The sequence below is a fragment of the Chelonia mydas genome, chromosome 3 (assembly GCF_015237465.2).
Source record: "Chelonia mydas isolate rCheMyd1 chromosome 3, rCheMyd1.pri.v2, whole genome shotgun sequence".
Lineage (NCBI taxonomy): Eukaryota > Metazoa > Chordata > Testudines > Cheloniidae > Chelonia > Chelonia mydas.
This window is the reverse complement of record NC_057851.1, coordinates 88,404,945-88,422,325: the sequence shown is the minus strand read 5'-3', so window position 1 is coordinate 88,422,325 and position 17,381 is coordinate 88,404,945. Positions and strand designations below refer to the sequence as shown.

General features: G+C 40.5%; 1 protein-coding gene across 1 annotated transcript in view; it reads left to right on the top strand.

Moving 5' to 3' along the window:
* FAM184A (family with sequence similarity 184 member A) overlaps nt 1-17,381 on the top strand; it is a 167,849-nt gene that overhangs the window by 133,425 nt on the left and 17,043 nt on the right. The window contains 4 exon segments of the mRNA XM_037894706.2: nt 1,119-1,272; nt 8,397-8,524; nt 9,836-10,020; nt 10,490-10,636. Of these exon segments, the coding sequence (XP_037750634.1) occupies nt 1,119-1,272; nt 8,397-8,524; nt 9,836-10,020; nt 10,490-10,636 (614 nt within the window).

Here is a 17,381-nt window from a genome sequence, read left to right as displayed (position 1 = left end):
GGCATACCACTGTTCCTGCTTAGAGCCCCATTTATTTTGTTGGGGCTCCATGTGAGATGAGGAGTCCTCTCATGAGCAATGTACAGTAAGATCAGGGCTGAACGTTGTAACATTACTTCTAGTACAAATACTTTTAAGCCTATTCTGACACCTTTGCTCAAATTGAGTAAAGTAGAACCTCAGAGTTATGAACACCAGACTTACGAACTGACCAGTCAACCACACACTTCATTTGGAACCAGAAATACACAATCAGACAGCAGCAGAGACCAAAAAAAAAAAAAAAGTACAGTACAGTGTTAAATATAAACTACGAAAATAAAAGGGAAAGCAGCATTTTTCTTCTGCATAGTAAAGTTTCAAAGCTGTATTAAGTCAATGTTCAGTTGTAAACTTTTGAAAGAACCACCATAACGTTTTGTTCAGTTACGAACAACCTCCATTCCCAAGGTGATCGTAACTCTGAGGTTGTATAGTAGTACCAAACTTTACATGTAGTGCTGTTCATTTCAGTGGGATAATCTGTACAGCAGAGTGCTGCCTAATTTGAGAAAGGATGGCAGAATCTAGACATTTGTGATTTTAAAAAGAATTTTCAGAACTGAAAATATGCATCTGTGTTCTCAACCTGGGAATGATTTTTTTCATAGTATTTAAAAGGTGATAAAGCATTTTTCTTTTACCCACTGTAAGCTCATTGTCATGCTCAGAAATGATTTTTTGGTTTGATACTTCATTTTGTTCACACCTGGATCAAAACCACCAGAACAATAAATAACTTTAGAAATTTAAACTTTGGGTGTACATGGTAGTTGTAGCCTGCCCTTGGTCCATGAACAAATTGGGAGTAGGTTATGGTCCTTACTCTTTATACTCAAAAGTACTCGAAAGACTCCTCTATGGCACTTTAATTTGGAGAAGTAGAATAAAGAGTACATTTTTAATGATGGCTTGAGCATGTCAGTGGCTTTTTTAAATGATAAATGGAGGTATTTTTAATAATACATGCATTTTTTTTGTCATTTTAAAGAGAATCCCTCCTGTTTGTTCATTGTTAAATATTTTATGCATTGTTTAAGTCTGTGTAAAAAAAGTTCTTCTCCTTTTGGATTTCATAGGAACTAGAAGAGCACTTACAGCAAAAACATTCTGAAGAACTTCAGACACTGAAAGAAGCACACAAACAAGCTATGGAAGGTTTCAAATTGGAAATGGAACAGGAACTTCAGACTCTTCGATTTGAGCTGGAAGATGAAGGGAAAGCTATGCTAGGTATCGTATTTTCAAGCTAGTGTAAATTGTATCAGAAGATATGATTGCCATTTGCATAATTAATATAATTGTAGACATAATAAAGCACTTTCCACAAACTTCATAGCACTATAAGTGAAAAATAGTATAAAACTAAGGATGACATTATGAATAAAGAAGGTAAATAATTTAAATAAATATAAAGTTGTAGAATGGGATTTTCAAAAGCACTCAGCATTGGCCTGTTTGTACTGAAATCGACAGGAGTTTGATTTGAATGAGAGCAGATAGATCAGCTGAGCCTTTGGAAAATCCCAGTATTAAGTGTTCTAGAATGAAGTGTCAGCAACCATAATTTCATGATGGAGAAAGTTTCAGAAAGTACCAGTGAAATAGAACAACTAGAACAGTTTCAGCATATACATGTAACAAAGTAAAAATGAAGACACTAAGGATCCATCTGTACTGCAAAAACATTTTAGTCAGGTGACTCAATAAGTACTAATTGCTAATTACTATGTATATTACTAATCTGTAGTGTATTACAAATCAATCTGTGATTTGTAGAATAGACAGACCCTTAACTAGAAAGGTCCATAGTTTTAGCCTGGTTAAGGAATGTGGTTACTAAAAAATCAGCTTGTACATGACAAACTCGATAAGTTTATGGAGGAGATGGTATGATGGGATAACATGGTTTTGGTAATTAAATATTCATGGTAAATAGGCCCAATGGCCTGTGATGGGTTATTAGATGGGGTAAGATCCGAGTTACCCGGGAAAGAATTTTCTGTAGTATCTGGCTGATGAATCTTGCCCATATGCTCAGGGTTTAGCTGATCGCCATATTTGGGGTTGGGAAGGAATTTTCCTCCAGGGCAGATTGGAAGGCCCTGGAGGTTTTTCGCCTTCCTCTGTAGCATGGGGCACGGGTCACTTGCTGGAGGATTCTCTGCTCCTTGAAGTCTTTAAACTACGATTTGAGGACTTCAATAGCACAGATATAGGTGTGAGGTTTTTTTGTAGGAGTGGTGGGTGAAATTCTGTGGCCTGCATTGTGCAGGAGGTCAGACTAGATGATCATAATGGTCCCTTCTGACCTAAATATCTATGAATCTGTGACTGGGTTCCTTGACTCTTTTTATTTTTGGCATATAGATGAGTATCATTTATTTATTTTTGAGCCCCTATGAATGTGCTAGGCACTGCACAAAACAGAAGAAGATCTCGTCATTTCCTCAAAGAGTGCGCAATCTAAATTCAATACAACAGAACAAGTGAGGATCATAGACTGATGAGAACGTGAGAGGAAGGACAAAGGGTGACAATCAAGCAATTTACTCCATAACACACGCACACACTTGATAGTTCTGATTTGTTTGTTTGTTTTTTAATTTAAGGAACCTTTTCCCCCTCTCACTCTTTCAACTGGTGAGATGGCAGGAATTAGCTTTTAGAAAGAATTTGAATGAGGCAAGTTAGGTGGCTTGCTGAATAGACTTGTGGGAAAAAACTGGACTCTTAAGGTGCTGAGGAAGAAGACAGATGCCTGTGAGATGAGGTGATTAAGGGAGTACGGAAGCTGGTGTCGCTGGTGGAGCAGAGGGGATGGGGAAAATGCAAAAAGTGGCTAGATTGTACAGGTGGGCAAAGGTTGTATGATGGTAGGACCTTGAAGGCAAAGACAAGAAGATTGAAATGAAATGCTGTGCAGTGGAGACCCAGTGAGTGATTCAAAGAGGAGAGAGGATATATTCAGAGCAAGAGGGGATTCAGAAAGAAGGAAGACGGGGGAGATATTTTTGGCAGTGATATTTTGGCTTGACTGGAGGGTGAGGGGCAGGTGACAAGGGTAGTACGAAAAAAAACATGAAGAGGAGACTTCAGGAGTCACAGCAGGAGGTAACAAATACAGAGAAGTGATTTGCCCATTCGGACAAAAAGGAAAAGGCAGATTTTAGAAATATTATGAAGGGGAAACCAACTGCATAGGACTGAGAAGAAGAGGGAGGATTCAAAGATTATCTCTCAGTTTAAGGGCCTTGGTAACAGGGAGCATTGTGGTGTTGTCAACTGCAGCAAAGAATGGGGGAAATGGGCCTTAAAAAACAAATCAAAAATAGATTTCAAATTTTGATTATGTACATAGTTGCAAGATGTCATTTTGGTACAAGATGACATTTCTCTGGTAGTTTCTGGTTAGGTCACACTTTATCCATGTCACATAATGAATAAGCAAAAACACACTACATGCAGAAATGCTTGGCAATTAGGTACCAGCAACATCTCTCACCTGAGCTCACTACTTTCATTCTGCCTTGTGCGCTACCATTTTCGTTCCTTCTTTTAGTAGTGCTTACTTCCTGTTCCCTTAATTGGAATGTTTCCTTACTAGTTCAGCATCTTTTCCAGTTAGTTTAGCTTAACCTTTCCACCTGAAAAATCAAAGAAAACAATCCTCTAGCTACTGAACTTTTGATGAGGCAGTGCGTCTCAGCAGTACTGGGTCTCCCTATCCATCTTGCTTACACTTCTCTGAGTCATTGTTTGGATCAGTCATAGACCAGAGTTAATCATGCTTCCCAGCTGGTGAAGAGCCTGTGCTCAGAGATCTCCCATCCAAATAGAGCTGCTTGTTATCTTTTTTCTGGCAGATCTCTCTTTTCAAACTGTTTTTTTGTGAATTTGGGGCTTTTTGTTTTTTTGTTTTTTTGCTGGCTTGCCCTTTGTGGTGGCATAATCCCAGCTTTCTACACCCTGTGATCCTCATTATGTCAAAACTAATAACCCATTGCAGTGAAAAGAAAGGGTCCAATATTAAATCTTTTGAGCACATTATCAAAGTCATGACTGACTCTAGTCTTCTCACACAGACAAATCTCCTGTAGACTTAGTTAATGTTGGCTCCACAACACTAGCCAGAATCTCCTTTCTGATCCTGGAAGGCAGAGTATCAGGGATAATGCCAATTTCAACTTCTTGGACAAGGACTATCTGAAGTAAGAGCCTCCAGACACCTTTCACGAAAGGATCTATCTGCTTGTTGCAGGAATCTGACAAAACGTCTCACATTATCCCCACCCCTTCCCTCAGCCCTAACAAAAAGTAGAGAGGATTTGCTCTTCATTGCTGAAGAGGGGAATCTGGACAATGCCATTCTTCAGGTGCACCCTTCTTTTATGGTTCTACTGAGCAGTACCTGGGCAGTCCCAGACTCCTGTTTTGCCCACTCTGCTACAAGTAGAGACAATCTGCATGCACACAAAGCAAAACTGTTGTCTTCTCCACTGAAAGTGAACTCAGCAATGGTCTGTTGCTCCAACCAGTCCAGTAACTGGGTATTTTTGTGAACCAATCCAGGAGTTTCCTCGTAATCCTGCACAGTCTCATGCACCTTGGAATGCTCTCCCAGATCCACAAAGGGATAGTATTCATCTTAAAAAAAGGTCTGTCTACATTAGAGCTGGAAGGTGTAAATTCCAACTCAAGGAGACATCTTTGCGCTAGCTCCAATCAAGCTAGCAGGCTAAAAATAGAAGTGTAGCTACTTGAGCCTGAGCAGCATGAGGAACTAGCTACCCTGAGCACAATCCTGTCTGAGATGCTAGATGTGTACTTGGGTTGGCTAGCCCATCCCACTACTTGCATCAGTGCAGCCCCACTTCTATTTTTAGTGCACTTGCTCGATCAGAACTAGTATGGGTATGTCTCCTTGAGCTGAATTAATACGTTCCACCTTTAGTATGGACATACTTAAAAAGTATTGCAAAACAGGGACCTGCAGTCAGGGAATTTGTGATGCAGTTAGCTGCACCACATCACTAATTAGTAGGCTCTCTCAATTCTTTTAAGGTACCCTTGAAAAATTGACTTGACCTAGAGTTTAAACTCACCTCGGAGCTATAAACCTTACTTTGAATCTGTGAATATTAAATTTCTGGTTTTGGCTGCTGTTGTTTAAACTGGATAGGTCAGTGAATTGTTTTTTTTCTCATCAGCCCTTTTAGAAGAGGGATGTTGGTAAATTGGAGAGAATTCAGAGAAGAGCCACAAGCATGATTAAATGATTGGAAAACATGCCTTATAGTGACAGACTGAAGGAGCTCAGTCTGTTTTCCTTAGTAAAGAGAAGGGTAAGGGATGATGTGATCACAATCTGTAAGTTCTCTGCAGAAATGTGGTAGTGCAGCAAGTTGATAATAGGTTCTTCAGTCTATCAGACAAAGGTATAACAAGATCCATTGACTAGAAGTTGAAGCTAGACAAATTCAGACTGTCAATAAGGCATACAATTTTAACAGGTAGGGTAGTTAATTATTGGAACAATTTGCCAAGGGTCATGGAGAATTCTCTATCACTGGCAATTTTTAAATCAATTTTGGATGTTTTTCTAAAATATACATCCTAGTTCGAACAGGAATTACTTGGGGAAGTTCTTTGGCCTGTGTTATACAAGGGATCGAACTAGATGATCTCAGTGGTTCTTTCTGTCTTTAGAATCTATGAATCTGTACTGTCATCTATAAACACACGTGTTTTTATGTATTGCACCTTCTTTCATGTAAAATCAGATTTTCTGTCCTTTTTTTGGCCCTCTTTTTTAACAAGATAGAGAATCAGCAATATTGCTACATATCAAAAGAACAATAAAATATTATTTTAACAGAATCCAAGAATTTGAATTAGATGAATGTCTGTTTTTCTGATTTGAGGGTTCCAAAAAGAGATTTAAAGTTTCCAGAATACTCTGGCCTCGATGGATTAAGCTCCTAATGCAGGGGGTGAACCCCAGATGATAGGGATTAAATATAATCTGATTAGATCAACTGCCACTTAGGGTATGTCTTCATTGCAGAGTTAACCTAAACTTTAACTCTTAGCCCCAAACCCTCTATCGTCCACACACACACACAACTTTTACCTGGCTTTGGTGGTACGTTACCAGCGTGGATATTCAGACTTGTGGATAGACAGCTCAACTCAGGCTAACGCAAATCTGTCTACCCATGCTGGGAATCATACTTTCCATTTGCAGTGTAGAATCACAGAATATCAGGGTTGGAAGGGACCTCAGGAGGTCATCTAGTCCAACCCCCTGTTCAAAGCAGGACCAATCCCCAATCAAATCATCCAAGCCAGGGCTTTGTCAAGCCTGACCTTAAAAACTTCTAAGGAAGGAGATTTCGCCACCTCCCTAGGTAACGCATTCCAGTGTTTCACCACCCTCCTAGTGAAAAAGTTTTTCCTAATATCCAACCTAAACCTCCCCCTTTACCTTAAGGGCCTAATCCAAAGCCCACTGAAGCAAATGGAAAGATTCCCATTTACTTCAGTGGGCATTGGATGAAGATCTAAATGGCAAAAATGTGAACAGCAAAAGATCAAATGAATCTCATACTTCCTGACAAATGGCAGTTTATATAGGATAGATGAAAGTTGATACCAACAAGGATGCCATTGTAGTAATCAAGCAGAAAAAGCACCAAAGCATGCACTAGAGCTTGTTGGGTCAACTATTAACCACAGCGTCTCAAAATGCTTAATAAATGAAGTTGACACACGTCTTAGCAGTAAAATCAACTTCAGACTGAATGACAAATCTGAGTTGAAAATTACATTGAAATTCCATACAGTGGAGGCTAGGGGTGGTACAAAATTAGTTTACTTCAAAATAGAAGGACTCACAAATGGAAAGACAAGTGACATGGCTGAAAAATAGGATTTCACCCTTACCCAAGATTAATAAGAGTTCAGCATACATCCAGTTAGAGCTGTCACTCAGGATACCTCAACACTGCAGCTGCCTGCCAGCGTGCTTCCCAGCTCAGGTAGGCAGACATGCACTAACTCTGCTCCAGCTAGGGTGCTGAAAATGCAGTGTACCCAGCTTGGGTTTCTGCCCAAATACAAACCTAGGATTTGTGTACTGTATCTCAGTGATCTTCAGCAAGTCCAGTTCCTAACTGGACTGACCAGTTTTAATCCTGCATTGCTAGTTGCAATGTACCAGGCAGCGGGTTTCACTTAAATTACAAGCAGAAAAAAAACCTGCCATATTGTGACTGGCAACCGTTGCTGCATGTATGTACGGCAGTGCGCGCCTGTGGCCGTTTCCACTACAGTGCCCAAGTCAGAAGGCCTCTGGGACCGCTGCTAATGTGGCACCCGGATCCCACTCTGCATACAGTCCCTCAGTACACCCAGTCGGCAGCTCCTGCTCCTCTCAATGCCAGAAAGCAGGACAGACCCAAGACTCATGAGCGTGAGGTTAAGCAGCAGAGGCCCGGGGGCATTGGTTCCTGAGAGCTTGGGAGGAGACAGTAGGGGAGCTGCCTGGGCTGGGAGGGAGTGGGTATAGGGGCTTATGGGCCAGGGGAACAAGGTTGATGGGAGAGGATAACCTGGGAGGGGAAGGGAGGGTATCTGGGAGGGGAAGAGGAGGGTCAGGCTTGTGGGGGGAGCAGATGCTGTTTTTTCTGTATCTCAGAGGTGACAACTTTATTTGGGCCCCTACCAGCTTCCATCTGGGGTCAGTCACACCAGCTGTTGCAGAAGTCACAGAAAGGCATGGAATTCTGCTTGCCCACTCAAGAGGTTGAAGGACTTTTTTTTCAATGTGCAGTTAAAATGTCATTAACTGGAGTGTGTTTTTCCATTATCAGTCATGGTAAAAAGGAGACAAGTAGGTTTTGTGCTGAGGCTGGTAAACATCCAGGGCAATTTTGCAAGTAGTAAAACATAGTTTATCGCTCAGGTAAGCAGACATGACTCTGAATGTGCACAGGGAGCAGATGTGATGTATAAGATCCCATTTTTACATAAGTATTTTTCAGATTAGAACACGCTTTAAGAGCAAGCATACTGAGTCACCAATACAATTTCCCGCAGCACGTGGGTTTTCTAGTATTGAACAAGTCTGACTTTGCTTAAGATAGAAGATAGATGATGTGCAAGTTCAAGGTGTAGGGTTCCAAACCTAAAATCAGCTTGATATGTTCAACATAGATTTTATGTTAATTTATACAAGTAATTTTCTGTCTCTGTTTATTAGGTGAGCAGTAATATTTTATCAGAGTTGGATTATTATGTTAATTAACAATAATGTTTACAAAATAAACATTTTTCCTTTTAATCATTGTAACTAGCCTCTTTGCGCTCAGAGCTAAATCATCAACATGCAGCAGCAATTGACCAACTAAGGCACAACCATCAACAAGAATTGGTAGCTGCTAAAATGGAACTTGAAAGAAGTATAGAACTCAGCAGACGACAGGTAAATAAGCATTAATGGTAACTGGATGTAAAACTGCATATTTAGAATTTGTTTTGTGTTAACTGGAGAGCATAACTGTACTATAAATGCATATTGAGGACTTTAATCTTTAAAAGGCAGTCAAAGCTGAAGACAGTGCTCCTTCATCAGTTTGTCTAATCTGCCATCTCTTTCCCTTCTTCCTTCCCCCATCAACAAACCTAACTGGGAGTCTTAAACTAGCCCCCAATTCAAGTCTATAAACTAAATTTCAGATTCAAAATTGTCCAGCCATTTTGAGGGCACAGTGACTGGACTCAGAGGTGGAAGGTGTTATTTCCCACTAAAGTTAATCTGCTAGACTTTGTCTTTTAGCAAGACTTCAAGGCTAAAACACTGTTTTTTTGTGGAGCCACTGTTGCTCTAGGAGCCTAAATCCAACATTTAGGTGCCATGGAAAACTTCAAAATTCCCACTAAGTTGGCACCTAACTCCATAGCACCCAAAGTCCCTAGAAGCCTACGTTAGTGGGCATGTGCACAGCCACCTCACTCTAGGTGCCTGAGCACCTATCTCGTTCCTAAACTCTAGCAGGTTCTTCAAACTAGGCAATGCCCTTCCACTCTTGCCTGTGGAGCCTGATCCTGTTGGTGTTCTCAGAGTACACTGAAACCCATACAAAATTGCCAGAGGAGGAGGTAGAGATAGTGATGCTATGCTCGTTATAACTTTAGCCCAATGATTAGGGTAGTCACCCAGAATGTGGGAGTCCTGGATTGAATTCACCCCTCTTCCTGATGTAAATAAGGGTTTAAATTTGAATCTCTCCCACCTGCCATGCCAGTGCCCTCGCCACAGAGCAAGGGGGTATTCTGGGACAAGTCTCTCTGTCTCTCCTGTTGAACCTGTTCCATTGTGTATAAATAATTAAATATGAAATGAAGCAGAGTGAATGGACCAGGGTCTCCCACATCCCAGGTGAATGCCTTAACTGTTGGGATACAGTGTCATTTTCACTCTCTCTCTCTCTCTGGCCCACCTTCTTCTCCTCCTCTGCCAGTTTTTGTGAAAAATAGCTTAGGTACCTAAGTCCAGGAGAAGGTCCACAGCTGTGAATCCTGAGTGGAGAAAGACACCTCCCTTTGGCCTGGAGTTAGGCACCTAAGTCCTTCTGAGGGGTGAAACTTAAGCCATGCTCCTGTTAAATGGTAAATAAAAAAATCTAAAACAAAAGGAAAAGTAAGCTATGTTGTTATCTTCCAGAGACAAGTATTTTGCATCTGAAACAGGAGTATATTAAAGTATACTTTGTTCTTGATATTTGTTTATCAGGAGAAGGAATTTTTGTGCCGAGTATCAGATCTACAGGATGAACTCAAACATCGCGACCATCATATATCTGAATTGGACAAGGAGGTTCTGACTCTGCATGAGAATATAAGTGCCCTAACCAAGGAACTAGAGTTTAAGGGAAAAGAGGTTCTCAGAATACGCAGTGAATCCAACCAACAGCTAAGGTATGAATTTTTCTACTATAAACTAAAATATTTTCCCATTTGTTAATCTCAACTGCTAATGTTTGTCAGAGATACTTGACCCTTTGTGGGTTGTTAGTTTAGATATTTAGTCATGTGATAATGTACATCATTTAGCCTCTGCCAGGAAGTAATATAAGTAGATATTATTCGGTTCAGCTGTAATTTTAATAACATATTTTGGCTAACTTTAAAATCCTCTTAAGTGTTTTTTAAAACTCATTATGCTTATTTAATTTAAAAAAAAAAGCATTAAAGGAGATGACTTTTCAATGAAATAAGCTCGAAGCATAGAGAAAAGTGAATAGTACAATTTGATGATTCAGTAATTGCTGACAGTGGTGTTTGGTGTTGTACAAAAAGCCGTTTCAAACCTGGCAGAAAATCATGATGAACAAAGAAGACTGATGTTAGAATAACTATTTTTTTAACCAAAAAATAAATTAAACAGGATACATGAGCAAGATTTAAGCAAGAAACATGAGAAAGAGCTGGATGTCATGACAGCAGACCACATCAGAGAGAAACAAAGCATTCTCGCAGATTTTAATAAGACCCAAGAGCTACTCAAGGAAATTAATTCAGCTTTACAAGTTTCGTAAGTTTTATTACATTAAAAAATCATATGTGGCTGAGTTTTGAGTGAAAAGTGATTCATTAAGGTATCCAATAAGTTATCAAGTATCATTTGAGAGAGAAACATATGCAAAAACCACCCCCAAATATGGGGCCTAATCCTCCATTCCTTATACACTCAAAATTCCCACAGACTTCAGTGGGAGTTTTGTGAGTGTAATCAGACCCAAAGATACAGGGTAGAAAAGACAACATTACATTGGTATAGTGCTTAATAAATTGGAGGGAACATGTTGTTTAAAAGTTTATATTGTTGCTGTACATTACTATACATAAGTGAGAAAATAAAATAGCTTAAGTAAAGCTATAAATACCGTAGATCATGTACACTGCCAAAATATTGACTGTAAAAGATGAGGAGGGTAAGACATTGTTCAATAATTATGTTTAGCTTTTATTAAAATCCAATAAAGATTTCCACATGAACAAGAAGATTTCTGTTTGACCTTGTAAAAATGGGTGAAAACTTTTTCACCACAGGAAGCTCATACATTTTTCTAATAACTTAGGCCAGGCAGGGAGTCATTTCTCTGAGCAACACAGAATATTTCTTTACAAGAGTTAAAACAGCACATACATATCTCTTTTAATATATATCGAGGCCATCCTACTCATATATACAAAGGAGAGGAGAAAAAACAGGAGAGCCTGCACTCCCTAATTATGGATGAGATGTTTGTGTTGTGCCTCTAAGGGTATGTCTATATATACAATAGTACCCTCAGTAAATAGGCATTATATGATATCTCAGCCAGAACATACTTTTAAGTATGCAGAAGACTAGGAGACTATTAATTAAAGATATTAATTAAAACATATCCTATTATATTTTTCACGGAAGCAGAAATTTATTTGGGAGCAATTTTCTTTCCAAATGTAATCCTCAGTATCAACACACACCTTCTCAATGAAGAGAACTCAAACTTCAGAAATATTTTTATTGCACTTGCAAAGAGAGGTTTTCATAATTGTGGATAATTAATTAATAATGAGCAACTGATGTCAGGGCAAAGGACACCCTCTAATAAGTTTTAAACCTGTTCCTTCATATGTAGCAAACTCCAATTAAATTAAGATCAAACTCCCCATCACCATTCTAAATTAGTAGCAGCAAATAGTGTATTCCTTGTTTTGTGAGTATTTATAATAGTGACAATTAAGAATCTTAAGCTGTCACCTAAATATTTCAAAATTAAATATATTTTGCTCATATATGTGTTCAGCATCTTTCAGGTTGGTATGGCTCAGTTGCATGTGTTTTACTATTCTTGAGGTTTATGAGCTAAACCAAACAACAGCAGAGAATCTACTTTAGAAAGAAAAGTATAAAGGAGTGGAGAGGAATTGGGTACCACTGTGTGTCAGAGATTATGTTCTGGCAACATTAAAGAAGATAAAGAGTGAGTGAGTTCAGCTAGAAAAGACTGAGAAAGTTGAGTCTTTAAAATAATAATACTTAGCTCTTCTATAACACCTTTCATCCATAGATTTCAAAGTGTTGTATAAAAGAAGTAAGCATGATTTATGTTCACTTTACAGAGCAGGAGACTGAGGCATGGGTCAAAGGTTCACACAGAAGGTGCTGGGAATAGAACCAAGGTATATATGTCTAAAGGGACAAATCCTGCAGAAAGGCAAAGATATTGCTAGAAAGTCAAACAACTTTGCTGGAGAAATTGCAAGGGATACAGTAGTATACCCATGCCTATCATCATAACCTTAGAACAATATGTTTGAAGAAGGCACAATAACATCAGGAAGGAAGATTAACCACCACTTCAGGATCACAGAAAGAATATTACAAAGACCATTAGATATAATAAATTAACAGGAATAAATAAGATTCATTTTAGCATACTAAGGGAATTAAGTAAGAAACTGACATGGCTCTTATCAAGTCACTTTGAAATGTTGATTAGCCTTAGGAGGGTACTTGACGACAGATGTTTTGATTATTCTTGAATAAGTTAATAGACAGGAAACAGGAAAAACTAGACCAATAATAAGACTGAATTCAATTTTAGAAAATATTTTAGAGTCATTAATAAGGAATGAGCTGGTGAGTTTCTTACCAAGAGAGCAGTCAGCACATGGATTTACAGGTTGAAAGTAAAACCTAGTTTCAGACTAATCTGATAGACTTTTTTCAAAGGGAGGGACAGAAAAAAAATCTGATCTATTTGTGTTGCAGCAAGGCATTTGCAAAAGGATATTTGAACAAAAAAACCAAGCACAATATGCTAAGTACAAGCTGGATAGAAAACATGCTTATGAAAATTGAATATGGACTGAGGTTATTCAGTCAACGTATTCATAAATTACTGGAAAAAGGGGTGAACAGTGTAGTGACAAATTTGCAGATGATACAAAACTACGCAAGACAGTTAAGTGCAAAGCAGACTGTGAAGAGTTACAAAGGGATCTCACTAAACTGGGTGACTGGGCAACAAAATGGTAGATGAAAGTAATGTACACTGGAAAAAATAATCCCAATTTATTTATACCAAATGATGGTCTAAATTAGCTGTTACTACTCAGGAAAGAGATCTTGAAGTCATTGTGGATAGTTCTCTGCTGTGCTTAATGTGCAGTGGCAGTCAAAAAAGCTAACAATGTTAGGAACAATTAGGAAAGGGATAAATAATAAAGCAGAAAATATCATAATGCCAATATATAAATCCATGATACGTCCCCACCTTGAATACTACGTACAGTTCTGGTTTCCCCATCTGAAAAAAGTTATATTGGAATTGGAAAAGGTACAGAGAAGGCAATAAAAATGATCAGGGGTATGGAACAGCTTCCATATAATGAGAGATTAAGAGAAGTGGGTTTGTTCTTCTTAGAAAAAAAGACTACTAGGAAGGAATATGATAGAGGTCTATAAAATCATGGTGTGGAGAAGGTGAGTAGGGAAGTGTTATTTACCATAACACAAGAATTAGGGGTCACCAGATGAGATTTAATAGGCAGCAGGTTTAAAAGGAAGTGCTTCTTCACACAACACACAGTCTGCCTGTGAAACTCAGTGCCAGGGAATGTTGTGAAGGTCACAAGTATAACTGGGTTCAAGAAAGAATTAGATAAATTCATAGAGGATTGGTCCATCGAAGGCTATTAGACAAGATAATCAGGGATGCAATCCCATGCTCTAGGTCAGGGGTGGCCAACCTGTGGCTCCGGAGCCACATGCGGCTCTTCAGAAGTCAATATGCGCCTCCTGGTATAGGCACCAACTCTGGGGCTGGAGCTACAGGTGCCAACTTTCCAATGTGCTGGGGGGTGCTCACTGCTCAACCCCTGGCTCTGCCACAGGCCCTGCTCCCACAGCACCCCTTCCTGCCCCCTCCCCTGAGCCTGCCATGCCCTTGCCCCCTCCACTTCCCCAAGCCTCCCGCATGCCACAAAACAGCTGATCGGGAGGTGCGGGGAGGCAGGGGGAGGCGCCAATGGGAGGGGCTGCCAGTGGGCGGGAGGCACTGGGAGCTGATGTGGGGCTGCTGACCTATTACTGTGGCTTTTTGGCAATGTACATTGGTAAATTCTGGCTCCTTCTCCAGCTCAGGTTGGCCACTCCTGCTCTAGGTGTCCCTAAATTTCCAACTGCTAGAAACTGGGACTGGACAATGGGATGGATCACTTGAGATTGCCCTGTTCTCGTCATTCCCCCTGAAGCATCTGGCAGTGGCTACTGTCAGGAGACAGGATATTGAGCTAGGTGGACCACTGGTCTGACCCAGTATGTTCTTATGTTCAGGGAACATTTGCCAACTGAATAAATAATCACAGCCCACATTCACTCAATTTCCATAAGTATGAGCTGAAGTTCTGAGGATCTGATCATTGTTGGGGGTAGGAGAGGCCGAGGTGCAAACACAGACCTTTGTGGAAGAACAGTATCTGGGGACTGGACTGTGAGGGGACCGCTGTGGATGGCACCCAAATGGAGGGTTGAGTTAAAGCCAAGGGCTCCTGTAAATCCAGGTGCCTGGGTTCTATTTACAAACTGAATCCTGCAAGTTTAGCACAGCATTAATTCAGAGCTATAGTGAATGGAAACAAGTGGGGTATCCCCAAGCCTATTTTTGCTCATATATATAAATTATTGCTGTAAGGCAATAGAAAAAGCATGATCTCTAGAGCTGACCATAGGTGCAGAATTCTGGTCAATATTACTGACCATCCTCCCCCAAAGTTAGAGGGTGTTTGGATCCAGATTTTGTTTCAGGCTGCTCTCCACTGATAACTTCCTGGTGGTATCAAAATATGAAGACCTGGATATATATTTGAGAACACAGAATTGAAGGAAGATTTAAACATATATGAGAAATGGATTAATGTGCAGGCTGTTACAAGTGGAGTTTAATGTTCAAAAATTTAAAATCATGCAGTGTGTACTTCAGAAGAAAATATAGGAGAATAAGTTACATCGAATGGTCCAAAGATAGAGTGATCTAGTGAGGAAAAGGATTTAGGAACTGTAATAATTTGAAAGTTGGGACACCATTTCTGGTAGCCACAACGAAAGGAAAAAGATTATTAGATGATATAAATGGGAATAAATTGTAAAGCAAAGGATGAGATTCAACTATATAAAGCTATGAATGGTATGTGCAGTTTTGGTCACCAAAGGATATCCATATTTTAGGAGATGTATGAAGGAAGACAACATGACTAATTTAGGGCAAGGAAGGAAAGTCGTATAAAGAATTGAATTAAGCCTATGCAGTCTTAAAAAAATGAAATTGCGTTGGGGTTTGGGAATGGGCAGGGACCAGGGCTGTTGTGCCTCTATCTCTGCTGTTACTCCCACCCCTTCTCTACATTCCCCACCACCACCTGTGTGAATGCTGTTCACTGCCCTTCCCCCCCACAACCTGTCTGAGAACCAAATGCCCCCCATGTCTCCAACATGTCTGAATACTGGACACCCCCATGTCCCTGCTGAGCAGCAGATAGCCCCTGAAACTGGGATAAGAGCCCCTTTTGACTTTCAGTACCCCCATCCCTGCCCTCCCATCAAAGCCAGGCGCGGAGCTGTGGAGGCAAATCGCAACTTCAAGGGATCCATGACACAAGCCATTGGGGTTGGTGCCAAATCATGGTGTACCTAAAGAGTGCAGGAAGAACTGTAGGAAAACAGCCATTAATAATGCACAGTAAGCACCAAGTCACCATTCAGCTGGGCTCTCCAACCACTACCTTAGCCTCAAGGATAGAATTGCCTCTTTATCTGTACCCCTCCTCCTTACTCAGGTTGGAAACAGCCCACGGATCTGCTAAGGGCAGGGTTTAACTCCAGAGTATACAGTTTTCAAATCCTGCCTCATTTGCACACCCCTCATAAGGGTCTGTCATGATTGCAGTCCCTGTGGTCACATGAGAACAGGGAGTGCCCCTTCCAAAGAGGGTGGAAAAGATGTGTGGCCATGTAGGTTGAGCAAACCAAAGGGAAATGGGAGGGACCATCCTTTTAGGTACATGGCCCAAGTGTACACTAGGGAAGGATTAGGCAACCTCCTGAGGCAATGCAGCTCTGCTCCACTCTGAACGCAGAGATGAGCCTTAAAGGTATGGCATAGCCCTTAAATTGCTGTTTTCTGATCAAGATGGAAAAAGTAGGCCCATGGGCCTTTCCATCCAAATTTCTGGAGATAATCTTACCCCAGGATCCCAGCTGTTGCTAACTTAGACCCCGGTAGGCAGATTCCAAGGCAAAAAGTCTATTTGGGAGGAGGTTGTGGAGACAAAAAGTTGCCACAACTTATCCTATTCTGGGAGCACTGTAGAGGGCTAGCATGGTCCCAAAAATGGGCAACACTAGCCAGTAATAGGTTGTGGTGAGAGTAACCAGGGGACATGCTGATTCATGCACTTACTTTCAGCAGCTTCCTCCAGCAAGGATGATGTGGAGGCCTAGGTGAGATTTTAAAATTGGCCCCATCTAACAGGTTTCCCCTTGAGAGGGCAGCAGTAAAAAAGCCACCTCACTTCTCTGAGGTGCAATCTCCTGTGAAGCATAGAGGTCCATGCTGACTCATAAACATGTAATTTTCACCTTCCTGCACCAGCTTTGATGAATCTGGCCTTGTATGTTTGAGATGCTGAAAATACATTATTTTTGTATATAATTATTAATGTGTATCTATTTCATATTTGCCATTAAAAATAGAAATACCGGGCAAGATTTTTTGCTACAGCTGAGCTCTTCTTAGATGGACTGAGGTGGGAACCATTAGGGACCTAGTTATGGCTCCCTAATCCTGAGCTGTTTGGCCCATATTCAAAGACCTGTAAGGGAGTTGCTCTGATTTACACCATTGGTATAAGGCCCCATGCCAGTGGAGCATCCGGTGGAGTGCTCTGTGCCGGAACCCCATTCCCAGCCTGTCACTTCTCTCCCCTTACATTGTGGGGGCAGCTAGCGAAAGAGATAGCTATGCCAAAGGGGAAGCCTCCTACACAAGGATTTCTCCACTAGCTTTCTCCAGCTGCTTTAAGTTCACTTTGCACCACTTAATGCAGTTCGTAACAGACTTAGTGAACTGGAGAATCTGGCTCATGTAACTTGGAGGGGAAGTATTAATTAGCTTCTCTGATTGGATTGTTTTAATTACATGTACTTCTTTGATATACATAGAAAATGTCTCCCTGTGATGTCTGAAAATAGGGTGGCAGCTGTGCATAAGTGTGTATTATACTTTGGG